General features: G+C 36.4%; 5 protein-coding genes and 1 long non-coding RNA gene across 7 annotated transcripts in view; all 6 read left to right on the forward strand.

The window, feature by feature from the left end:
• LOC107626750 (putative disease resistance RPP13-like protein 1) overlaps positions 1–12,450 on the forward strand; it is a 45,607-nt gene extending 33,157 nt beyond the window's left edge. Inside the window, exons 4-5 of the mRNA XM_016329654.2 lie at positions 11,245–12,355; positions 12,439–12,450. Of these exons, the coding sequence (XP_016185140.2) occupies positions 11,245–12,355; positions 12,439–12,450 (1,123 nt within the window). The remainder of the gene's footprint in view (positions 1–11,244; positions 12,356–12,438) is intronic.
• The window catches only part of LOC107626752 (putative disease resistance protein At3g14460), a 19,052-nt gene extending 5,224 nt beyond the window's left edge, over positions 1–13,828 (forward strand). The window contains exon 2 of the mRNA XM_016329656.2: positions 12,425–13,828. Within this exon, the coding sequence (XP_016185142.2) occupies positions 12,530–13,828 (1,299 nt within the window). The 5' untranslated portion in view covers positions 12,425–12,529. The remainder of the gene's footprint in view (positions 1–12,424) is intronic.
• The window catches only part of LOC107624780 (putative disease resistance protein At3g14460), a 30,325-nt gene extending 13,462 nt beyond the window's left edge, over positions 1–16,863 (forward strand). Inside the window, exon 3 of one of the 2 annotated variants that reach the window (XM_021115348.1) lies at positions 16,842–16,863. The gene's annotated coding sequence lies outside the window, so the exon portion shown is untranslated. Of the gene's footprint in view, positions 1–2,776; positions 2,790–16,841 lie in introns of those variants that run through there. The other variant, XM_021115347.1, reaches the window with a different exon arrangement.
• On the forward strand, positions 19,866–20,985 carry LOC110268679. The gene is made up of 2 exons (XR_002357020.1): positions 19,866–20,047; positions 20,621–20,985. It is a non-coding gene; the product is annotated as an uncharacterized LOC110268679 (long non-coding RNA).
• Positions 21,778–22,863, forward strand: LOC110269155. The gene is made up of 3 exons (XM_021116816.1): positions 21,778–22,420; positions 22,541–22,614; positions 22,835–22,863. Exons 1-3 carry the CDS (start codon positions 22,011–22,013, stop codon positions 22,861–22,863), a joined length of 513 nt encoding a protein of 170 aa, XP_020972475.1. The 5' UTR covers positions 21,778–22,010.
• LOC110269156 lies at positions 24,554–27,066 on the forward strand. The gene is made up of 5 exons (XM_021116817.1): positions 24,554–24,603; positions 24,844–25,180; positions 25,253–25,484; positions 25,778–25,866; positions 26,446–27,066. Exons 1-5 carry the CDS (start codon positions 24,554–24,556, stop codon positions 27,064–27,066), a joined length of 1,329 nt encoding a protein of 442 aa, XP_020972476.1.

Below are 27,267 nucleotides of genomic sequence, written 5' to 3' on the forward strand. Positions count from 1 at the left end.
GCAACGCGGACTCTTTCTAGTTACTCTTAAAAAATTGGTAATGATGACAAAAAAAACAAGGTTTGAAACCTTGGTCAAGTTGTAATTTTAATTTGTAATGATGAGTTCCAAACAAAGAGAATAAAACATTAAGAAAAGTGACCTTGAAGACAGCTAGCACGTGAAGCCAATGAGTAAACACTATATAGTTAATTAATTTCCACAGACTAGTTTAAGTTGGTCACCCTTTTGCTATTTGAATACTCTGTTTCATCCTTCAAAGAAGAATATAAAAATGAAGTAACGTGCAAAGCCAGCTATGCACTCCACAACTGGGAATTATTTGAATCTCGCTGTATGCCTATTGCTGCATAGTGAATACCTCGCAATCATTATTGAAACATTGCTCTCTCTTTGTTACATTCTGAAAATTCCAATCTCTCACTCATTAGTTCGCTGTTGTTGAGATCTGTATCATACCATGCCTGAAGCACTTGTGGTTGGAGCTTTAGTTTCTGGCTTGGCCAACGTTGTTCTTGACCGGCTCATTTCATCTGAGTTTGTCAACTTGGTGGTGGGCAAGAAGCTGGATCGGAAGTTGGTTGACAGGCTGAAGACTGCTATCTTGGCTGCCAAAGCTCTGGCTGCTAATGCTGAGCAGAAGCAGTTTGGAAACGAACTCATCAGGGAGTGGCTTGATAGTTGATGAGCGGATAATTTATACGCTTTTTGACATTGTTTTTAGTATATTTGGTTTAGTTTTTAGTATATTTTTATTAGTTTTTAGTTAAAATTCACTTTTTCTGGACTTTATTATGAGTTTGTGTGTTTTTCTGTGATTTCAGGTATTTTCTGGCTGAAATTGAGGGACCTGAGCAAAAATCTGATTCAGAGACTGAAAAGGACTGCAGATGCTGTTGGATTCTGACCTCCCTGCACTCGAAGTGGATTTTCTGGAGCTACAGAAGCCCAATTGGCGCGCTCTCAACGGCGTTGGAAAGTAGACATCCTGGGCTTTCCAGCAATATATGATAGCCCATACTTTGCCCAAGATTTGATGGCCCAAACCGGCGTTCAAAGTCACCCTCAGAATTTCCAGCGTTAAACGCCGGAACTGGCACAAGAATGGGAGTTAAACGCCCAAACTGGCACCAAAGCTGGCGTTTAACTCCAAGGGAAGTCTCTACACGAAAATGCTTCAATGCTCAGCCCAAGCACACACCAAGTGGGCTCGGAAGTGGATATTTACGTCATTTACTCATTTTTGTAAACCCTAAGCTACTAGTTCTCTATAAATAGGACCTTTTGCTATTGTATTTGTAATCTTGGTAGCAGATAGAAGAGGAATCTTTGAGTAGTTCTATGCTACCTTAGATCACGTTTTGGGGCTGGCCTCATGGCCATGCCTAGACCATGTTCTTATGTATTTTCAACGGTGGAGTTTCTACACACCATAGATTAAGGTGTGGAGCTCTGCTGTACCTCGAGTATTAATGCAATTACTATTGTTCTTCTATTCAATTCCGCTTGTTCTTATTCCAAGATATCCATTCGCACTCAAGAACCTGAAATTGAGGGACTTGAGCAAAAATCTGATTCAGAGACTGAAAAGGACTGCAGATGCTGTTGGATTCTGACCTCCCTGCACTCGAAGTGGATTTTCTGGAGCTACAGAAGCCCAATTGGCGCGCTCTCAACGGCGTTGGAAAGTAGACATCCTGGGCTTTCCAGCAATATATGATAGTCCATACTTTGCCCAAGATTTGATGGCCCAAACCGGCGTTCAAAGTCACCTTCAGATTTTCCAGCGTTAAACGCCGGAACTGGCACCAAAATGGGAGTTAAACGCCCAAACTGGCACAAAAGCTGGCGTTTAACTCCAAGAAGAGTCTCTACACGAAAATGCTTCATTGCTCAGCCCAAGCACACACCAAGTGGGCCCGGAAGTGGATTTTTATGTCATTTACTCATCTCTGTAAACCTTAGGCTACTAGTTCTCTATAAGTAGGACCTTTTACTATTGTATTGGGGGATCTTGGTAGCTACTCTTGTTCTTATGCCTAGACCTTGTTCTTATGTATTTTCAACGGTGGAGTTTCTACACACCATAGATTAAGGTGTGGAGCTCTGCTGTACCTCGAGTATTAATGCAATTACTATTGTTCTTCTATTCAATTCCGCTTGTTCTTGTTCTAAGATATCACTTGTTCTTCAACTTGATGAATGTGATGATCCGTGACACTCATCATCATTCTCACCTATGAACGTGTGCCTGACAACCACCTCCGTTCTACCTTAGATTGGGTGGATATCTCTTGGATTCTTTAACCGGAATCTTCGTGGTATAAGCTAGAACTGATGGTGGCATTCAAGAGAATCCGGAAGGTCTAAACCTTGTCTGTGGTATTCTGAGTAGGATTCAATGATTGAATGACTGTGACGAGCTTCAAACTCCTGAGGGCGGGGCGTTAGTGACAGACGCAAAAGAATCACTGGATTCTATTCCGGCCTGATCGAGAACCGACGGATGGATAGCCGTGCCGTGACAGGGTGCGTTGAACATTTCCACTGAGAGGATGGGAGGTAGCCACTGACAACGGTGAAACCCTTGCATAAGCTTGCCATGGAAAGGAGTAAGAAGGATTGGATGAAGATAGTAGGAAAGCAGAGAGACGGAAGGGAAAAGCATCTTCATACGCTTATCTGAAATTCCCACCAATGAATTGCATAAGTATCTCTATCTTTATCTTTTAGGTTTTATTCATCATCTATACCCATTTGAGTCTGCCTGACTAAGATTTACAAGGTGACCATAGCTTGCTTCATACCAACAATCTCCGTGGGATCGACCCTTACTCGCGTAAGGTTTATTACTTGGACGACCCAGTGCACTTGCTGGTTAGTTGTGCGAATTTGTGTTTATGCCATGGTATTGAGCACCAAGTTTTTGGACTCATTACCGGGGATTAATTGAGTTGTGAAAAGAAGTGATCACAATTTCGCATACCAAGTTTTTGGCGCCGTTGCCGGGGATTGTTTTGTGTATGGACAACTGACGGTTCATCTTGTTGCTTAGATTAGGTATTTTTTCTTCAGAGTTCTTAAGAATGAATTCTAGTGTTTCATGATGATCTGTTGAAGTCTGGCTGGCTGTGAAGCCATGTCTAATTTTATTGGACCGAGGTTTCAACTTATCATCACAAGAGCTTGTTGATTTCTATCAATCTTGCTATTGGAGCAATGATCTGCTAAGGCTTGGCTGGCCATTGGCCATGTCTAGTGTTTTGGACCGAAGCTTTCTTTGAAAGCTTGGCTGGCTGTGAAGCCATGTCTAATTCCTGAACCGGAGTCTTAGACTAGCATTGCAATGATTCCTGGAATTCTAATTAAGAATTTTGATACCTTTATTTTTTTTCCACCTAATTTTCGAAAAATCCAAAAAAATTACAAAATCATAAAATCCAAAAATATTTCTTGTTTGAGTCTAGTGTTTCATTTTAAGTATGGTGTCAATTGCATGTTTCTGTTCTTCTTGCATTCATTCATGTGTCTTAAGTGATCTTCAAGTTGTTATTGATGATTTACTTGCTCTGATCTTTAAATTCTCTTGACTTGAGTGTTTTGTGTCTCTCATGTGCATTCTCATTTTGTTAGTAGTATACAAACTGCTAAGTTTGGTGTCTTGCATGCATTGTTATTTGATTTTAGTTGCATTTTGACTTTTCCTCATTATTAAAAATCCAAAAATATTTTTAACTTGTGTCTTTTCAAGTCAATAATACAGGGAATTGAAGATTCAGAACATACAGCAGAGGAATTATACAGAAAAAGCTGGGCGTTCAAAAACGCCCAGTGAAGAAGGCAGACTGGCGTTTAAACGCCAGCCAGGGTGCCTGGCTGGGCGTTTAACGCCCAAAAAGGTAGTAGTTTGGGCGTTAAACGCCAGAATGTGCACCATTCTGGGCGTTTAACGCCAGGATGGCACAAGAGGGAAGATTTTGTTTTCAAATCAAATTTTTTTCAAGTTTTCAAAGTTTTTCAAAATCAAATCTTTTTCAAATCATATCTTTTCAATCAAATGTTTTCAAAATCAATTTCTTTCCTTTTTCAAAGATACTTGCTAACAATTAATGATTTGATTGAACATTTCAAGTATGTTGCCTTTTCTGTTGAGAAAGGTTTAATGTTTGAATCATATCTTTTCTTGTTAGGCAAGTCATTAATTTTCAAAATCAAATCTTTTTAAAAATGTTTTCAAATCATATCTTCTCAATCATATCTTTTTAAAAACCAATCATATCTTCTTAACCACATCTTTTTCAAAAGAGTTTTTAATCACATCTTTTTAATTTCTTATTTCAAAATCTTTTTCAAAAATCACTTGATCTCTTTCCCACTCTTGGTTTTCGAAAATCAATTAGTGTTTTTCAAAATGTTTTTAAAATATTTCACTTAATTTTCGAAAATATCTTCCCCTCTTTTCACATCCTTCTATTTATGGACTAACACTATTCCTTAATGCACAATTCGAACTCCATCTTTCTTGATAAGTTCGAATTCTATACTTCTTCATTCTATTTTTCATTTCCTCTGACACCTCAAGGAATCTCTATACTGTGACATAGAGGATTCCATATTTTCTTGTTCTCTTCTCTTTCATATGAGCAGGAGCAAAGACAAAGGTATTCTTGTTGAGGCTGACCCTGAACCTGAAAGGACCTTGAAGCGAAAGCTAAGAGAAGCTAAGGCACAACTCTCTGTAGAGGACCTAACAGAAATCTTCAAAGAAGAAGAACCCATGGCAGCTGAAAACAACAACAATGCCAACAATGCAAGGAAGGTGCTGGGTGACTTTACTGCACCTACTCCCGACTTTTATGGGAGAAGCATCTCTATCCCTGCCATTGGAGCAAACAACTTTGAGCTTAAGCCTCAATTAGTTTCTCTAATGCAACAGAATTGCAAGTTCCATGGACTTCCATTGGAAGATCCTCATCAGTTCTTAGCTGAGTTCTTGCAAATATGTGACACTGTCAAGACTAATGGGGTTGACCCCGAGGTCTACAGACTTATGCTATTCCCTTTTGCTGTAAGAGACAGAGCTAGGACATGGTTGGACTCACAACCTAAAGAAAGCCTGAACTCTTGGGAAAAGCTAGTCAATGCCTTCTTGGCAAAGTTCTTTCCACCTCAAAAATTGAGTAAGCTTAGAGTGGAAGTCCAAACCTTCAGACAGAAGGAAGGAGAATCCCTCTATGAAGCTTGGGAAAGATACAAACAATTAATCAGAAAGTGTCCCTCTGATATGCTTTCTGAATGGAGCATCATAGGTATTTTCTATGATGGTCTGTCTGAACTGTCCAAGATGTCTTTGGATAGCTCTGCTGAAGGATCTCTTCATCTGAAGAAGACGCCTACAGAAGCTCAAGAACTAATTGAAATGGTTGCAAATAACCAATTCATGTACACTTCTGAAAGGAATCCTGTGAACAATGGGACTAATAAGAAGAAAGGAGTTCTTGAGATTGATACTCTGAATGCCATTCTGGCTCAGAACAAGATATTGACTCAACAAGTCAATATGATTTCTCAAAGTCTATCTGGAATGCAAAATGCACAAGGCAGTACTAAGGAAGCTTCATCTGAGGAAGAAGCTTATGATCCTGAGAACCCTTTAATGGAAGAGGTGAATTACATGGGAGAACCCTATGGAAACACCTATAATCCTTCATGGAGAAATCATCCAAATCTCTCATGGAAGGATCAACAGAGACCTCAACAAGGTTTTAACAACAATAATGGTGGAAGAAACAGGTTTAGCAATGGCAAGCCTTTTCCATCATCTTCTCAGCAACAGACAGAGAATCCTAAACAGAACAACTCTGACTTAGCTACCATGGTCTCTGATCTAATCAAAACCACTCAAAGTTTCATGACGGAAACAAGGTCCTCCATTAGAAATTTGGAGGCACAAGTGGGTCAGCTGAGCAAGAAAATTACTGAACTCCCTCCTAGTACTCTTCCAAGCAATACAGAAGAAAATCCAAAAGGAGAGTGCAAGGCCATCAACATGGCCGAATTTGGAGAGGAGAAAGAGGCAGTGAACGCCACTGAGGAAGACCTCAATGGACGTCCACTAGCCTCCAATGAGTTCCCTAATGAGGAACCATGGAAATCTGAGGCTCACACTGAGACCATAGAGATCCCATTGGATTTACTTCTGCCATTCATGAGCTCTGATGAGTATTCTTCCTCTGAAGAGGATGAATATGTCACTGAAGAGCAAGTTGCTAAATACCTTGGAGCAATCATGAAGCTAAATGACAAGTTATTTGGCAATGAGACTTGGGAGAACAAACCTCCTTTGCTCACCAAAGAACTGGATGACTTGTCTAGGCAGAGATTACCTCAAAAGAGACAAGATCCTGGGAAGTTTTCAATACCTTGTGCCATAGGCACCATGACCTTCAAGAAGGCCTTGTGTGACCTAGGGTCAAGTGTAAACCTCATGCCTCTCTCTGTAATGGAGAAGCTAGGGATCTTTGAGGTACAAGCTGCAAAAATCTCACTAGAGATGGCAGACAATTCAAGAAAACAAGCTTATGGACTTGTAGAGGATGTTCTGGTAAAGATTGAAGACCATTACATCCCTGCTGATTTCATAGTCCTAGAGACTGGGAAGTGCATGGATGAATCCATCATCCTTGGCAGACCCTTCCTAGCCACAGCAAAGGCTGTGATTGATGTTAATAGAGGAGAATTGATCATTCAAGTGAATGAAGAATCCTTGGTGTTTAAGGCTCAAGGATATCCCTCTGTCACCATGGAGAGGAAGCATGAAGAGCTCCTCTCAAAACAGAGCCAAACAGAGCCCCCACAGTCAAACTCTAAGTTTGGTGTTGGGAGGCCACAACCAACTTCTAAGTTTGGTGTTGAACCCCCACACTCAAACTCTAAGTTTGGTGTTGGGAGGTTCCAACATTGCTCTGAGCATCTGTGAGGCTCCATGAGAGCCCTCTGTCAAGCTACTGACATTAAAGAAGCGCTTGTTGGGAGGCAACCCAATGTTATATTTTATATATTTTCCTTTGTTATTTTATTTTATTTTGTAGGTTGATGATCATGAGAAGTCACAAAATCAATTGAAAAAGCAAAAACAGAATGAAAAGCAGAAAGAAAAACAGCACACCCTGGAGGAGAGCGTGCTGGCGTTTAAACGCCAGTAAGGCTAGCTGTTGGGCGTTTAACACCAGAAAGGGGCACCAGACTGGCGTTAAACGCCAGAAAAGGGCAAGAACCTGGCATTAAACGCCAGAAATGGGCACCAGCCCGGCGTTTAACGCCAGAATTGGCTAAAAACGCAATTTTGCATGCCATTTGGTGCAGGGATGACTTTTCCTTGACACCTTAGGATCTGTGGACCCCACAGGATCCCCACCAACCCCACCACTCTCTCTCTTCTTCACCCATTCACCAATCACCTCAACACCTCTTCCCCAAAAACCCTTCACCTATCAAATCCCATCTTTCTCTTCACCACTCACATCCATCCTTCATAAAACCCCACCTACCTCACCCTTCAAATTCAAACCACTTCCCCTCCCAAACTCACCCTCCCATAGCCGAACCATAACCCTTCCCCCACTCCTATATATACCCATCTTCACTCCTTCATTTTCCCACAACCTAAACACCACTTCTTCCCCTTTTTGGCCGAACACTAAGCCATTCCCTTCTTTCTCATTTCTTCTTCTTCTACTCTCTTCTTTCTTCTTTTGCTCGAGGACGAGCAAACCTTTTAAGTTTGGTGTGGTAAAAGCAGTGCTTTTTGTTTTTCCATAACCATTTATGGCATCCAAGGCCGGAGAAACCTCTAGAAAGAGGAAAGGGAAGGCAAAAGCTTCCACCTCCGAGTCATGGGAGATGGAGAGATTCATCTCAAGGGTGCATCAAGACCACTTCTATGAAGTTGTGACCTTGAAGAAGGTGATCCCCGAGGTCCCTTTTTCACTCAAAAAGAGTGAATATCCGGAAAATGTAAGGTTGGCATTCAACTTGCCTATGATGCAAGGAGATGAACATCCTTACACTAGAAGGGTCAACTTTGATCAAAGGTTGGACCAAGTCCTCACTGACATTTGTGAAGAGGGCGCCCAATGGAAGAGAGATTCAAGAGGGAAGCCGGTTCAATTGAGAAGGCATGACCTCAAACCCGTGGCTAGAGGATGGTTGGAGTTTATCCAACGCTCAATCATTTCCACTAGCAACCGGTCTGAAGTTACTCTAGACCGGGCCATCATGATTCATAGCATTATGATTGGAGAAGAAGTGGAAGTTCATGAGGTTATAGCCCAAGAACTCTATAAGGTGGCGGACAAGTCCTCCACCTTGGCAAGGTTAGCCTTTCCTCATCTCATTTGTCACCTCTGTTATTCAGTTGGAGTTGACATAGAGGGAGACATCCCCATTGATGAGGACAAGCCCATCACTAAGAAGAGGATGGAGCAAACAAGAGACCCCTCTCATCATCAAATCCCTGAGATGCCTCAAGGGATGCACTATCCTCCACACAACTATTGGGAGCAACTGAACACCTCCCTAGGAGAACTGAGTTCCAACATGGGACAACTAAGGGTGGAGCACCAAGAACATTCCATCCTCCTCCATGAAATTAGAGAAGATCAAAGAATCATGAGAGAGGAGTAACAAAGACAAGGAAGAGACATTGAGGAGCTCAAGCACTCCATAGGATCTTCAAGAGGAAGAACAAGCCGCCATCACTGAGGTGGACCCGTTCTTTAATCTCCTTGTTCTTTATTTTTCTATTTTTTTCGAAAATTTATGCTTTATGTTTATCTATGTTTGTGTCTTGTGATCATTAGTGTCTTAGTGTCTATGCCTTAAAGTTATGAATGTCCTATGAATCCATCACCTTTCTTGAATGAAAAATGTTCTTAATTGAAAAAAGAGAAGAATTGCATGAATTTTGAATTTTATAACAGTTTAACTATCTTGATGTGGTGGCAATACTTTTGTCTCTGAATGTATGCTTAAACAGTGCATATGTCTTTTGAATTTGTGGTTCATGAATGTTGGCTCTTGAAAGAATGATGAAAAAGGAGACATGTTACTGAGGATCTGAAAAATCATAAAAATGATTCTTGAAGCAAGAAAAAGCAGTGTATTTAAAAAAAAAATTCGAAAAAAAAGGAAAGAAAAAAAGAGAGAAAGAAAAAAAAAAGAAAAAGAAAGAAAAAGAAAGAAATAAAGTTGTGATCCAAGGCAAAAAGAGTGTGCTTAAGAACCCTGGACACCTCTAATTGGGGACTCTAGCAAAGCTAAGTCACAATCTGAAAAGGTTCACCCAATTATGTGTCTGTGGCATGTATGTATCCGGTGGTAATACTGGAAGACAGAGTGCTTTGGACCACAGCCAAGACTCAATAAGTAGCTGTGTTCAAGAATCATTATACTTAGCTAGGAGAATCAATAACACTATCTGGATTCTGAGTTCCTAAAGAAGCCAATCATTCTGAGTTTCAAAGGATAGAGTGAGATGCCAAAACTGTTCAGAGGCAAAAAGCTAAAAGCCCCGCTCATCTAATTAATACTGATCTTCATAGATGTTTTTTGGAATTCATTGCATATTCTCTTCTTTTTATCTTATTTGATTTTCAGTTGCTTGAGGACAAGCAACAATTTAAGTTTGGTATTGTGATGAGCGGATAATTTATACGCTTTTTGGCATTGTTTTTAGTATGTTTTTAGTATATTTGGTTTAGTTTTTAGTATATTTTTATTAGTTTTTAGTTAAAATTCACTTTTCTGGACTTTACTATGAGTTTGTGTGTTTTTCTGTGATTTCAGGTATTTTCTGGCTGAAATTGAGGGACCTGAGCAAAAATCTGATTCAGAGACTGAAAAGGACTGCAGATGCTGTTGGATTCTGACCTCCCTGCACTCGAAGTGGATTTTCTGGAGCTACAGAAGCCCAATTGGCGCGCTCTCAACGGCGTTGGAAAGTAGACATCCTGGGCTTTCCAGCAATATATGATAGCCCATACTTTGCCCAAGATTTGATGGTCCAAACCGGCGTTCAAAGTCACCTTCAGATTTTCCAGCGTTAAACGCCGGAACTGGCACCAAAATGGGAGTTAAACGCCCAAACTGGCACAAAAGCTGGTGTTTAACTCCAAGAAGAGTCTCTACACGAAAATGCTTCATTGCTCAGCCCAAGCACACACCAAGTGGGCCCGGAAGTGAATTTTTATGTCATTTACTCATCTCTGTAAACCTTAGGCTACTAGTTCTCTATAAGTAGGACCTTTTACTATTGTATTGGGGGATCTTGGTAGCTACTCTTGTTCTTATGCTATCTTAGATCATTGGGAGGCTGGCCATTCGGCCATGCCTAGATCTTGTTCTTATGTATTTTCAACGGTGGAGTTTCTACACACCATAGATTAAGGTGTGGAGCTCTGCTGTACCTCGAGTATTAATGCAATTACTATTGTTCTTCTATTCAATTCCGCTTGTTCTTGTTCTAAGATATCACTTGTTCTTCAACTTGATGAATGTGATGATCCGTGACACTCATCATCATTCTCACCTATGAACGTGTGCCTGACAACCACCTCCGTTCTACCTTAGATTGGGTGGATATCTCTTGGATTCTTTAACCGGAATCTTCGTGGTATAAGCTAGTGACCAACAGGCACTAATCAAGATGCTCAATGACAACAATCATCATAACTTGTCTGTCATCTCTATTGTTGGTATGGACGGTGTTGGTAAAACTACTTTAGCACAATGGCTCTACAACAACAAGGATTTGATGGACGGGGTTGATTTGAAAGCATGGATTTGTGTTTCTGAAAACTATGATGTTGTTGAGACTACAAAGAATGTTATAAAGGGGATCTCTTTAGGTATTTGTAGTCTTGATAGCTTTGATTTACTTCAACAAGATTTGAAGAAAAAACTGTCAGAAAAGAAGTTCTTCATTGTTTTGGATGATGTTTGGAATGAAGATGTTGACAAGTGGAATAGTTTTATCACCCCTTTTCAACATGGGAGAAAGGGAATCACTATTCTTCTAACAACCCGTAAGGTAAATGTTGGTCGAATAGTCCAACACTGTAACTCTTACGCTCTCAAGGGACTGTCAGATGATCATTGTTGGTCTATTTTTGCGGACAATGCATCCTTTCCTGAATCAAATGGGAGCTCAGAACTGGAAGGAATAGGTAGAAAGATTGTTGAGAGGTGTGATGGCTTGCCATTAGCTGCAGAAACACTTGGACGCTTGTTGCGCTCAGAGCATCGTGCTGAAGAATGGAATAAAATACTAAGGAGTGACATTTGGGAATTTCGTCTGGCAAATTGTAAGATTCTTCCTGCATTGTTATTAAGTTACCATCATCTGCCTACTCATTTGAAACGATGCTTTGTTTATTGTTCATTGTATCCCAAAGATTATAAACTTGATAAAGATGAATTAATATTGCTGTGGATGGCTGAAAACCTTTTACAACCACCAAGGAGGGGACAGACTTTAGAAGAAGTTGGTTGCGAGTGTTTTGATGACTTGGTTTCAAGACTATTCTTCAAGCTGGTCGAGAATGATGAGAAGTATTTTGTGATGCACGATCTCATGCATGACTTGGCAATTTTTCTTGCTGGAAAATTTTATTGTAGGTCATTTGAAGAACTTGGTGAAAAGGAAGAGATGAGTATTCTAACTCGTCATTTATTATACGACCGTTCAATCTCCAAGAAAACATTCTCCTCTCGTGAAATAGAATCTTTGAGGACATCATTGTATATCAACCCTGGATCTTATTTCCATAAAGCACACGCAACATTACCATTTGACATATTGTCAAAGAATAAATACTTGAGAGTTTTGTCCGTTCATACACTCAATATATTTCCTGATTCAATAGCTAAAAAATTGATCCAATTGCGCTATTTGGATCTCTCTCGGAGTGATGTTAAGATATTGCCCGAGTCATTATGCAACTTGTGCAATCTACAAACTTTAAAGTTAGAAGGCTGTTCAAATCTGACTTTGCTACCTAATGGCATGTATAAGCTTGTGAATTTGCGGCATCTTAATATAAGAGATACTCCTCTGAAAGAAATGCCAAAAGGAATGAGCAAATTAAAACAGTTGCACATTTTAAGTAAGTTTGTGGTGGGAAAGCAAGAAGACAATGGAATGGAAGAGTTAGGAGGGCTTTTAAATCTTCATGGATCACTTGAGATTCAGAAATTGGAGAATGTGATTGATGCCAATGAGGCAAGGAGTGCAAGGATAATAGATAAGAAGCACATCGACGAGTTATTGTTGGAATGGTCTGTATTTGGTGATATGGTTTCAAACACACATACTGATGAACAAGATATACTTGGGGGCTTGCAACCACACACTGGCTTGAAAAAGTTGACTGTTAATAGATACAAAGGTAAAATATTTTCAGACTGGATCGGGCATTCTTCCTACAACAATATCACAAATGTATCTCTGTATTCTTGCAAGAATTGCTGCATGCTGCCTTCACTTGGACAGCTGCCATCTTTGAAGTCCCTGAGCATCAAAGGTTTTTATCAACTGAAGAGCATTGGCAAGGAGTTTTACAAGAATGAAGGCCATCAACATTCTAAGCCTATTGCACCGTTTCCCTCACTGGAGAGTTTGCAGTTTGATAACATGCCATGTTGGGAGGAGTGGCACTTACCTGACTCAGAAGCCTTTCTTCAGCTTAAGAGCCTTCAAATAAGAGATTGTCGAATGTTAAAGGGAGATATGGTTAATCAGGTATTAATGAGAATCGTTTCTTCCTCATCGGATGTTTCCAAAGTGCGCCAACTGAAAATACAAGATGGTCATCAGGGATGGGATAAAGAGATGAGACTATATGGGAATAGTTTATCAATTAGTGGATTTGAATATGTGGTGGAGTATGCATTTAAGGCAAGGATCATTCACCATCTAACTTCCCTCCAAGAAATAGAAATCTCATGGTGTTCATCTGTTGTATCCTTGGGGGGCAATTGTTTACCCAAATCTTTGCAAAAGCTCCAAATCTCTAATTGCCGCCAAATTGAATTACTCCAGCAACAACACAAGTATGATTTGGTAGATCTACAAATATATCAAAGTTGTGATTCACTGACCTCATTGTCGTTGGATGCCTTTCCCAATCTCAAGAATCTGGAGATAAAAGAGTGTTCAAATCTGGAATCAGTTTCAATGTCACAGCCACCACACGCTGCTCTTCAACGTCTCACCATCAGTCAATGCTCCAAATTTGTGTCATTGCCATCTGACATGAATAGTCTTCTTCCAAATTTACACACTCTGGCCATACGAGGTTGCCCAAACATTTGTAGGTGGCCAGAGGGTGGTTTGCCGGCTAACCTGAAAGAGCTTATTGCAGGAGAATGCGAGGAACACGTAAGGGGTGTATCATGGTTGGGCAACTTGGACAACCTCACTCATCTCACCATTTCTGGTCTTTGGTGTGAGAGCATAAAGTTATACCCAGAGGTGGGTTCGATGCCTCGCCTTCCCTCCCTCACCACTCTACATATCCATGACTTTTATGATCTGGAGACATTGGAGTGCAACCAGCTTCTCCGCCTCACCTCCCTCCAACAACTACACATTTCATACTGTCCAAAGCTGAAGAATATGGAAGGAGAAAAGCTGCCTCCCTCTCTCTTACTACTTCAAATTGACTACTGTGATTTGCTGGGCGAACACTGCAAGAACAAGCATCAACAAATTTGGTCCAAAATTTCCCACATCCCCACCATTAAACTCAATCGCAGACATATTTTCTGAGTAGAGATTTCTGAGCAGGTAATTCTCTATCCTTCATGTTTGTCATGCTACCACAATTAAATTCACACATGCAAAAATTTCCTTTTCCTTCAAGTCAATTTTTTTTCTCTTTCTTTAAACAACATTAACCACTTGAACTCATATGCCAACTGCAAAATTTGCATTCTTTTCTTTCAATTATCGGGAAAGCTCTCATTTTGCAGTTTTAGTTAAAGAAATATCCTTTATTACTCTCAGATACAGTCTTTGCTATATGTAATACTTGCTAACTCATGTTTAAAAAGAAAATCACATTTAAAGACGATGATAACAATTACCATGAAACAAAAATTGAAACACAGGGAATATCCTTTTTCCATGTATCCAACATTTGAGATTTGTTTTTAGATGTATTAAACAAATGAATGAATTAAATTTACTTTTTTAATGTTTTTACTATCTTCTGCAGGTGGCTTGTGTAAATATCAAGATGTAATCCTCTACATTATTGGCTATATATCTTCATTTAATTCTAAGATCATTTGAGGTGATAATTAAGCTGGATTAAGGTGTTGCGAACCAGATACTATGTTTTCTGATTTTGGCTTAATCTTATTAAAAAGCAAGGACATGATGGAGAAAGTTAGAGTAGTGGTACTTATGATTGAAAAGCTTTTGTTGTTGTAGGTATATTTTTCTATTCCTTGCTATAATTTTATTTTTGCTATTTTCCACAAGAAAAACTAAATGATAGCTTAATTTGTGGAAAGAATTCGCAGAGTTGTTGTGTTGCAAGATTCTAATAGGAATCAGCATGCACGAGGTGTATAAGCTTTCAAAATAGAAGGATCAAGTTATTGCTGTGTAATCATTTTTAGCCATAGATTGAATCATTGGATAAAGTTAATATTATTAGATGCCTATAATAAGCTATTCTAATACCAAGAGTAAATGTTCTGTACATATATTAAGCTGAGGTGGAATTCAAATTATTCAAGAAGTATTGTGATAGAATATTTGATCTTTTGGACTTAATTAAAGAGGTTATTGCCATGTTAAGTGAGTGTATTATGTATATTTAAATCTTTTTGAGTTCCTCTTCTTTCGAGAACTCAACCTTCACCCAACCATCTGATGATTCCTCAGAAGATTGAACCTCCTCAGGCTCCAATTGATTGTCTTTCGCAGCAACACTACATTGCTTTTCTACAGCAGGTGGAACTGTTTCAGGCTCCTCACGCATCACAAGTTCGGACTATTGTTTCTTCTTAATCAAGAAACACCAAAGGAACAGTTTAGCTAACTGAATTTGCATGTGTCTGTTATCATTACAAAGACACGCTGGAGTTGTCAAATTTTAACCCTTCAAATTGGCCACTAGAGTTAGCTAATATACTAGTATCATGAAATCGAAGGTTCGAATTGCGTTTTAGGATTTTATGAAAAATAGTACACTTTTTTAAGCATCTTCCATTTGCTTTTATTTGTTTTCAAACTTGTCAAAAACAGATTCCTTGATGTGCAAGCAACTATATGAAGGTTCCAGACACCAAGGACATGCCCCTTGAAGTCATCACCAAATTCTTTGCTGTTGGTGCAAGAGTAAGACAATCTGCTTCTGCCTAATATTGATCTCATTCTTATGAGTTTAGCGTGTATACATGCATGTCATATTAAACTACTCTTCCACCTTAACCCATGAATTTAATATGATAAAACCATGAAAAAATGAGATAAGAAAAGATGAAGAATATTGTATTTTTTTTTTAAGAAAAAATTCACCTGAAATAGAATGGTATAAACATAGAAGTGGAACTAATTGTTCCATTATGTACAATTGCAATTACAGTAGCATAAAAATTTAACTATCAGTTATCAACACAGATCCGAACACATCACAACACTTAAACATTATACGAATTTGGAACTCAAGACATGGAAAAAGCGAACCCCAAAGCCACTATCGGCGTTGACTTCCACCACTCCCTGTTGTTCTTGTATTCTGTTGGGCTGCATTTGTGGGCCGACACATTTTTATTATTGTCATGGACTAAGGTGAAAGAATAGTTTAATATGTCAGTTAGTTTGTTAGTTAGTTAGAAGAAAGATATCTTGCTTGTAGTTCAATTTTGAACATGTTTATTGTACCATCATTCTTAAGGTGGAATGCAAGATTATGATTACCTTGATTTATATGCACTTCATCACAAAACAATGTCTGTCTTTTCTGCATGCAGCATTGACTAGTATACGCTTGAAATTAAACCATTTTTTTTTTTAATAAAAAAAGTGCTCTCATTTTTATTCTAATATATTTTTTTTGTGCATCACGCACACTTAAATATAGTATATTATAAATTAAAGCAAAGTGGCGGCAGCACATAAAACATAACTCAGAGGATCTTCCAGGCTACCAGAAACTGAAAAAGAAGAAGTAATTAATGGAAACCATGGTGTGCCTTTGGCCACTTAATACCATTTTTCCAACTTTCAATATCCTTAGCAAAATCTGGTATTCATGTATGTTGTCTCCTTTTTCATATCAACAGCAAGAAACATTCAAACGCTATCTATGCCTCATCATCAAATATTTTCCCAGAAGTTGCTAAGCTATTATATGATACTTAAATAAATGAATACATGTTTTGGTTCTAAAAAATGCACTTAATTTTGTATTCCAAATGCGCACTGTTTAACTCATACTCAACCAATTTAGTTGCTCAAAATACACATGATTAGGAGGTATGATATTGTGTGATACAATATTATTTTTCCTATATCAAATGCCTTAGAGAAGCTTTTGTGTTGGAAGATTCATGTAGGATCGTAAAAGGAACCAGCATGAATTGTGTAAGCTTTCAAAATAAAAGGATCAAGTTATATTGTTCTGTAATCTTTTTTTACCATAAATTGAATCATTGGATAAAAATAATAGTTAGATGCCTATAGTAGTAAGCTATTCTAATACCAAGAGAAAAGGTTCTGTAATAATAACAATTTCTTTGTTTCTGGATTTGGAAACGTTATCAAACAGATTCCCAAGGTGATGAAGGAATGTGGCTAATCCGGTCAACATTCAAAGAATATGCTTTCCACATTTGAAACATGAAATAGTCATTGGAAGGAGAAGTTGCAGTGATGCCCTCAGCATAGTCAGCAACAATTTCATTCCTATCAACTTTTTGGTTTTTCCATTTTTGTGATGACAGACACTTTATGTCTTGAAATGTTTATTTTTTTGGTGTAGAGTTTTCACGTTAAAATTTTGGTGTCTTGTCTCTATTTTTATTTTTTTGGTTTCTGTTATTCAATTACTGTCACCGTTTTATGTATTGTTATGGCAATTATTTTCTCAAGCAACTATTCATATTGACGAGGTATTTGCCAATTTAGGTCTATAACTAATTATATTATGAATTGTAATTTTACCAGATTTTTAACTCATGACTTGAAAATGATATGCAAAGTACTTCTTTTCCAAAACAGAAGAAAGAAAATACTTACACAATTTTATGTGAGATACTATCTATGCATTCATAAGATTTCATGAGTAAATGAAGAAGTAATTAATGGAAACCATGGTGTGCCTTTGGCCACTTAATACCATTTTTCCAACTTTCAATATCCTTAGCAAAATCTGGTATTCATGTATGTTGTCTCCTTTTTCATATCAACAGCAAGAAACATTCAAACGCTATCTATGCCTCATCATCAAATATTTTCCCAGAAGTTGCTAAGCTATTATATGATACTTAAATAAATGAATACATGTTTTGGTTCTAAAAAATGCACTTAATTTTGTATTCCAAATGCGCACTGTTTAACTCATACTCAACCAATTTAGTTGCTCAAAATACACATGATTAGGAGGTATGATATTGTGTGATACAATATTATTTTTCCTATATCAAATGCCTTAGAGAAGCTTTTGTGTTGGAAGATTCATGTAGGATCGTAAAAGGAACCAGCATGAATTGTGTAAGCTTTCAAAATAAAAGGATCAAGTTATATTGTTGTGTAATCTTTTTTACCATAAATTGAACCATTGGATAAAAATAATAGTATTTGATGCCTATAGTAAGCTATTCTAATACCAAGAGAAAAGGTTCTGTAATAATAACAATTTCTTTGTTTCTGGATTTGGAAACGTTATCAAACAGATTCCCAAGGTGATGAAGGAATGTGGCTAATCCGGTCAACATTCAAAGAATATGCTTTCCACATTTGAAACATGAAATAGTCATTGGAAGGAGAAGTTGCAGTGATGCCATCAGCAACAATTTCATTCCTATCAACTTTTTGGTTTTTCCAATTTTTGTGATGACAGACACTTTATGTCTTGAAATGTTTATTTTTTTGGTGTAGAGTTTTCACGTTAAAATTTTGGTGTCTTGTCTCTATTTTTATTTTTTTGGTTTCTGTTATTCAATTACTGTCACCGTTTTATGTATTGTTATGGCAATTATTTTCTCAAGCAACTATTCATATTGACAAGGTATTTGCCAATTTAGGTCTATAACTAATTATTTAGTGTTTGTTTGGGCGCCATTATTTTGATAAAAAAAATATATTTTTTTATTTTTTTTACGTATTTGGAAAATTTCTAGTAGTAAAAGTAAAAGCACTAGAAAAATAAAAAGAAAGATCTTTTTTCAGAAGCTGTAATTTACATTTTTTTTAAAAGATTTTTTTCCTTTAAAAAAGATGTTTTTCATGTAATAAATAAACAAAAAAGTACTTTTATATTGTTATACCCAAATATAATTGATAGATAAAAAGATCTTTTTACATGAGATATCCAAACATAAAATTACTTTTACTTTTTCATAAGATCATTTAAAAAAATATAACTAAAAAAAATATCTTTTCTTAGAAGCTCACCCAAACAAGCCTAACTCATGACTTGAAAATGATATGCAAAGTACTTCTCTTCCAAAACAGAAGAAAGAAAATACTTACACAATTTTATGTGAGATACTATCTATGCATTCATAAGATTTCATGAGTAAATATAATAATTATTGCCTCAGAGGATTCCTGTTTTCTAAGAAGGTGTTTCTTAGGAAGTATCTTGTACAAAAGATTAATCCTGAGGCTAGGAACAAACACATGGAACTAAACTTGAAAAGAAATTCTAAAAAGAATTAGAGAGAACAAGGAATTTCTGAAGTAAAAATGAAATGAATTCAAGCTCTCTGTAGTAGTGCATTGGTACCATTATGCTAAGAATGAAAATCCATAATAGCACTGATTCACAGGAAGATAATGGTTCCGAGCTCAGCGGGCTTTCACATGAGTTATAATGTCTGTGTATATAATTCTAGTTCTATAACTTCAATGAATTTTGAGGTTATTATTTGCTTCATAACTAAAATTACTACAAAGTTTCACACATGCACAAATGCAGCACATTTGATATGAGACTGCAAATGCAATTTTGTGCACTCTTTATTTTAGCATAATAAATTGAACAATTGCCAAAACTACAATATATAAAGTTTACAGCATAATAAATTGAACAACAAAGACAATAATAACCATCAAGCATTTTCCCACTAAGTGGGATGCAAAACAAATGGGAAATTAAAGGAAGATTCCATTTTCCATAAATATATTTTTTTATACTTTTCTATATATTATACCTTCTTGAAAAATAATTAGTTCTCTTTACCTAATTTTTTAACTTTAATTTCTTAAATACGTTTTTTTTTTGTATTTTAGACAAGTTCGCCATATTTACCGGCAAACTCTATAATTTATATAGATTTTGCCTAACCTCTTCAAAATGCTTTTTCAAAAATATCATATTGGATGAGGGAAAAAAAAAGTTGAAAGGTTAACAATGACAAGTATTATCATTGTCTTCAAAGTATATAGGAATATACAAAAATAAATTGGACGGAATTCACTGGGGGTAAGCAAACTCACTCTTAAAAAAAATGGCATTTCTGAAACTAAATTTAGAATAATAATTATTTTATTTTATTTAAAAAAAATCCTAAAAATAAACTTTATTTTAATACATATGAATATACTTTTCTTACTAAAAAACGTTTTTTTCTATGTATATCCTTGCTGCCTACTCCAATTATGCATTTTTTTATTAATAATATGCTGAGTTACTTATCCAAAAGTGGGGAAAAAATAATTTTCTGCAGACTGAACTGAAGCAATGAGGCTTGGTATCAATGGACCTTGGATCACCAAATCATATCTTGAAATGATCCTTGATAAAAAAAGGTTGGATTTGGATACACTTTGACTTTGTTTTTTTGCACTCTATGACTTCTCAATTAATTGAGTTATTTTTTATTATTTGATATTATTTCTTGTTATATATGCTGATGAGTGATGACTGCTTCAATAGGATAATTGTTTTGAGGATGATGAGCCAATTGGCTAAGCATAACTTAACAAAAGCAGATTATATTAATTATCAAGATAAGAAGAAGCTCAATTTCCTTGATGCTAAACCTGATGTTGTTTTCTTTTTACCACTTACAGGTGTTTCTCATCATAAGAAGGCGCGTGGTTGTTTTTGATAAATTCCTACAAAACATGTGCATGTTTACACAAGGATTAACAGCTTCAATTTTTAAAAAAAAATTTACTAATATAAGATTATCTGCTTGCTTTAGAATTGTCTGAATTGGTTAAATGTGAAACTCTATCTGATATATCAATGTAATATAAACATTGTTAATTGTTAAGTTTTGTTATCCTTTTCTTGCATAAGTGATTATTATTTTTATTCTTTAGTCATAAACTTTGATATTTGAACTTTTATGAACTTGTTATGTATTATTTTTTCAGAAATGCCATCCTCGATGCTGATTAGTCACTGATTGAGAAGACTGAAGACTAGAAGAAATACATTTGTGCCTGGAAGTCAAGGCACTGCAATCATTGCACCAAAACCAATTCGCGCGACTCCTGACCTTGTTACCGGATTGGAGGATTTGTCTCAGCCATGGACTCGGTCCCTCAACTGATCAAATGGCTATTTGCTCGCAAAACCTCTGTTAAATTGTCTTGTAAAGTTCTAGTCCAAACACAGTAGGAGGGGAGGGGGGGGAGAGAGGGGAGAGGAGAGTTACCCAGAAGAGCTTGTTTGTAACCTGCATTCTGTATTATACATTTATTTTTATTATATAATATTTGATTAATTTAATTAAAAATACAGAATTATATATATGAATTTAAGAACGTAACCTCCGAGAATTGGCAATGTTTGAATAGGCATTTTCCACTAAAGCGTCTCCCAAACAAGAAAACGTAGCCTTTGACAAAGGCTTTTTTTTTTCATTTTTAGCTATATTTTTCAAGATTTACTGAATGAGTGATTTTTTTAGTAACAAATCCTAATTGAATATAAAAACATGTGCATAAAAATTAAATTATTTTAAGATTTATTTATTTTCTCACTTTTTTTACTTATTTAAACTTAACAAAATTAGTTAATAATGTGATTTTTCTAATAAAATCTTGACTTTAAATTTTCGTTTTACATTAAGAAATATATCTTTTACAAAACAAATTTAAATCAATTTTTGATTAGAAGGCAGGCAGTCGCGAAAAAGTTTGTTTCATAATCAGATCAAGAACTAAAAAATAACTACCAAAGACAACAAATCCCACATTATCATCATTCTTTAAATTCTTAGCTCAAGAATGGAACGCTTCATCAAGCCATTTCTGACCTCAACCTAAGTCCCTGCCTCTGCCTGTAAGCCTTCTTTGCTTTCAACTCATACGCTTTTTCATTGGCTTTCATCTCTTTCGAGTTTGAAGAGTTGCTGCTATTAACTTCACCTCATCAAGCTAGGAAAGAAGCTCCACATCCTATTAGAATACTTTCTTTATTTAGTTAAAAGTTTCCAAATTTACATTATACAAAAATTAAAAGATTCTAAAATAAAATTTTGAAGATGAAATTTTTCTGGAAGCTACCAAGCATTCTCAGCCTCAGCTCCAGCCGAATACAACGAACATTGAAGAGGAATGTGCTATTGAAGTCGGTGTTAATCAACCACCTGGGCTAGAATATCCGCCTCAGCCTTACGGTCAGTCTCTGCCTCTGCCTCTGCCTCAGCTAGAATGTCCACCTCAGCCTAGCTCCCAGTCTCTGCCTCTGCCTCTGCCTCAGCTAGAATCTCTGCTTCAATCTCAGCATCAATCCAAGTCGCAGACGGATATAAGCAAGATGACAGAGCAGTTTTTCAATGACACTTGGGGTTATCAACCACCGTTAGAGATGATTGCCGCAGTGGGTGGTCATCAACCACTTCAATCTCAACCGCAACCTCAGGTCTGGACTTGGGAGGAGAACAAAGCCTTTGAGTCGGTTATCGCCAATTGTTTCCAGGATGCTATACACAATAACTGGAAAACCGTGGCTGCTCGCCTCCCTGGAAAGACTCCGGCACAGCTGCAAGAGCGATTCTTGAAACTGATGACCGACGTTAATGCTATCAAAAACGGTAATCCTGAGAACATGAACATCATGATACCTGTGCCTGCTACCCCATTGGAACACAGCCTTCTCTCCATTCCCGTCGTCAATGCAACACCACCACCTCCACCGCCTCATTGGACTCACCATCAGCATCACAGGTTGCTCCTCTAAATATTTTCATTCTCTTTTTATTTCTTTATTTATTTTTTCCTCATACAGATATATGGATACCCTATTTTTCTGTTATGTAAATATATCTTGGTAATTTATCATGGTAGGATGGAGGCATTGATGCCAGCGGCAGACATGGCAGTGCCAATGCATATTACCTTACTGTCATCATCAATGTCAGGTGCAAGAAGAGAACAAAACCAACATGCCAACAGCAACATAATCCAACATGAACCTTTACATGCGGCTTCTAGTAACAACAATAAACGGCAACAAACAATTCATTGGACTTTACAAGAACACAAGTATGTATTAATTATATGTTCGTCCTTTAAAGCTCAGAAAGAACTTTCTTATAAATTCTGCTAATCATTCATTATATCAAACTATCTCTTTGGCAGGTTGTTTCTCCAAGGCTACGAAGAATTAGGAAAACAATGGTCAAAAATTTCAAGTGAATATGTTAAAACAAGAACTTATTCACAAGTTGTTAGTCACTCTCAAAAATTCTTTAAACGCCAGGAGAAAAGAGCTAGAGGAGAAAATTTAGGAAGAAAGAGTATGCTTGACATAACTGATTATAGTACGTGGTTTTTTCACTATTCTTAAAATTATTTAATTTGTTACTCTAAACTCTTTGAATTATTTATTCATGGTAGTTATCTTATTTTAATTAATATTTTATCTAGGAACTATAACATAATATGTGTATTTTATTGGACCAAAGAAAATTTACGAAAAGAGGAGGAAACTACTCAAGCAAAAAGTTTTAGTAGTATATTTAGTTTGGTTTAATTATTCCCTTAATTATTTTTCTTTTTTAAAATGTGAATGTATGCCAATTTAACATTAGTAGAGGGTAGCATATGGCTTAGTTTGATTAATGGTGTAGGAATATTGGTATGTATAGAATAATGGTGTAAATATTGAAATATTTGATCCCCTAGCTCTCTTGTTCTGATGGCAATGCCGAAGGAGTGGTGGGCTAGGTTCTATCTAAGGTCTCGATGGCTTTGTCGAAGAGATTTTAGGTGGGAACAAGGTATCTTTTTAAATAATTATTAGTTTAAAATATATTAATATGGTTATTCATTATGATTTCACATTTCTCTTAAATTCTATTCAAATTGATAATGTAAAAATATTAATTTAAAGTAGAATAAGTATAACTCTTGGCAACTATTTTTTCCTTAAGTTCAGAATAATGCACTTGCTTGTGATATACAATGATCATTATTATAACCATAGTAACTTTCATCCAAACCACAATTTTAATATTCAAACAAAGATTCAAAATGCTATCAATACTAATTAAGATGACATTTCGAAGCCTTTTTCATAATTGAATCTAAGGGGTGTAAGTTACCGAACCGAATTGAAATTTACCGCAAAATTGAGCCGAAATTTACAACAACCGAATAAAAAACCGAAAAAATCGATTTTTTAATTTTTTTCGAAGTAAACCGATCGGTTCGGTTCGGTTTTCGATTAGCTCAGCAGAAACCTAATCAAACCGAACTGAACCGAAGAAGTGGCTTAGTAATGCATTGAAATGGAAATTTTAGATTTAACAAATGTGTTTGTTTTATATTTAGTTGTTGGAATGAATTGAAATTGTGTTGAATTTGAATGTAATGTAATGTTATTTTAGTTTATTGATTGTTTTGAACATCATTTTATTAAGATTAATTTTCTATTAGTTAGAATTTAAAAATCGAAAAAACTGGCCGAACCAAACTGCTTTTGATTTGGTTCGGTTGTTGTACAGACAGTAAACTGATTGGTTGGTACCCTGTGAAAACTGAACAGATCGGATCGATTGGTTTTTGATCCAAAATCGAACCAAACCAAACCCATAACACCCCTATTTGAATCAATGTTCTGGTATAAATGAACAAGCAAGTTCATTGAACTATCTCCAAGACCTAGCTCAACTCAGATCAAACAATTAAAGGCTGAGTGAGTAGCTTTACTTTCGTTCAGAATCTGGTGTTAAACTATAGATGAAACAAAAGATGGTGTTAAACCATAGATGAATCAAAATTGTAATATATATATATATATTCATAAGTTTCCAATGATAACTAGTTAAATAATTAAAATTACACTAATTAATTTACATGGATGAGCTCCCACAAAATAATGTTGGTAACTATAGTGGGAAGCGCAGGTGTAGGAAACCAAAAATTTTGAGACAAATAATTGATGATTCTCATGTTGTGTCTCCAAAGGCACAAAATAATGTTGGTGACTATAGCGAGAAGCGCAGGGGTAGGAAACCAAAATCTTTAGTACAAATGGTTAAGGATGCTCATGAATCATGATGTATCCCCAAAGGCACAAAAGATTCAGGACTAGTCGTGGTTAAGGATTTTCATGGTGTGTCTCAAAATCATGTTGGTAACCGCAGGGGTAGGAAACCAAATGGTTTGGGAAAACATGCTGTCAAGGATTCCAATGGCGATGGCAATGCCTATGTTGTGGAGGTTTCTAAGGCACAAAACAATGATGGTAAATATAGCGGAAAGCGCAGGGGTGGGAAACCAAAAGAATTGAGAAATGATGCAGTTAAGGACTCTAATGGCAGCTGCAATGGCAGGGCTTCAGAGGCAAAGGAGAATGATGGTGAGACACCACAAAAGAATGATCACATTCACCCTCCATCTGGCATAGAAATAAAGGTAAAGGAGGAGATTGAAGAGGATGATGACGATGCACTCTGCAAAAGAAGGCAAAAGGTTCCAAGTGTATGTATATATGAATTTACCCTTACCCTTTACTTTGCATTTGATATTATGCCTTTATGTGTTGCTTTGCAGTTGAATTTGGAACATTATTGGCATGATGATAAAGCCAATGCAACGAAATACACAAAGTACAGAGAAAAACTCATGCAAGAGCTGGAGAAGCCTTACTGTGAGGAAGAGTATAAGAAGCTTTTTAAATATATGAAACATAGAAAGCTAGTCGAATACCATAAAGAGCATCGCAGCGGCCCTAGGACCTGTAAGAGAAATTATCTTGGGAAATCTCTTCTTAATCATCATGTTGGTAAGTTGAATTTTCAGTCCCTCCTTTTGATATGCAAGTATCTTTGTATTTTTGTCCTTGAATAGTCGCCAAATGAAGCTAAAAGCTGTATCCTTCAATTTGAATTAGCACTGATTCATTCACTACAATCAATTATTTTAATAGAACATGGAATCACTTATAAGTGACAGAGAGTACTTATCTTACCAGGATGGTCCTTAAATACAAGAAATGGAAAGATGCTTTTGTCTAGCTTCATTAGATGTTTCAGAAGACTAACAACAATGAGTTATACTTATATGCTTATCTTGCAGGTCTGAACAAAAAACTAAAATCAGTTAGTGGTGATTATCCTAAACGTCTGACCCTCTTACGTGGATTTGTTTTTTGGTTGACGGTATGTGTAACTTTTTATTACAGCATCCTGCACAATTTAATTTTCTAGCTCTTCGTGCCCTGCTCAACTAATAATGTTGATCTGTCTGCTTATCCACCTAATAACATGTATAACCATAGTGCAAAATAATTAGATTCTCTGGGAACAAGATAGAAGTTTTGCTACATGCCATTCATCACTTAAGGAAAGTTGGAAATAATGAACAATCATGTCCTATAAAGGCTCACATATTTTACAATTAATGGTATTGAACAAAACTTTCAAGAATGTCTTGACTAGTTTGGAGCAGTTTATAAGTTACTTTGCAATCAATTTTTCTTTTCCAATCTATTTCTACTAATTATGTAAAATATTCATGTTATTATTCATAAGTATCTGTTTTTTTATTTCTTTGTCCACATGATCCTATTTCTAATAATTCAGAACTATATTTCTTGATAGTCTTGCATGTATGATAGAGCTGATAAATTATGATAACTCTAAGAAGTTAAGTATAGCTGAAAACACCCTTTAAATCACTAAGTTTTCTCTAGCCCTTGCCCTTTCTATAATCTATATAGTACTGTTCTTCTAACTACTCGCAAGGAAAATGTTGGTCCAATAGTCCAAAATTATAACTCTTATTTTCTCGATAGACTGTCAGAAGATTATTGCTGGTCTATTTTTGCGGATAATTCATCCTTTCCTGAATCAAATGGGAGTACAGAACTGGAAGGAATAGGTAGAATGATTGTCAAGAAGTGTGATGGATTGCCCTTAGCTGCAGAAACACTTGGACGCTTGTTGCGCTCCAAGCATGATGTTAAGGAATGGAATAAAATACTATCGAGTGACATTTGGGAATTTTCTGTGACAGACAGCAAGGTTGTTCCTGCATTATTAATAAGTTACTATCATCTGCCTGCACATTTAAAACGCTGTTTTATTTATTCTTCATTGTATCCAAAAGATTATCAATTTGATAAAAATGAATTGATCATGCTATGGATGAGTGAAGATCTTTTACGACAACCAAAGGGGGGAGAGACTTTAGAGGAAGTTGGTTGCGAGTGTTTTGATGACTTGGCTTCAAGACTATTTTTCAAGCAGGTCGACGATGATGATGATAAGTATTTTGTGATGCACGATCTCGTGCATGACTTGGCTTTTCTTGCTGAGAATTTTATTGTAGATTATCAGAAGAACTTGGTGAAAAGAAAGAGATGAGTATTCTAACTTGCCATTTATCTTACGATCATTCAATCTCTAAAATAAACTCCTATAATAAATTAGAATCTTTGAGGACATTCTTGTATATCAATCATAGTCCTTTTTTGATTAGGCAAGAAAGCACGTTACCTTGTGACAGATTATCAAAGAATAAATACTTGAGAATTTTCTCACATATTGTCAAAAAATAAATACTTG

This window comes from Arachis ipaensis, chromosome B02 (assembly GCF_000816755.2).
Source record: "Arachis ipaensis cultivar K30076 chromosome B02, Araip1.1, whole genome shotgun sequence".
Lineage (NCBI taxonomy): Eukaryota > Viridiplantae > Streptophyta > Magnoliopsida > Fabales > Fabaceae > Arachis > Arachis ipaensis.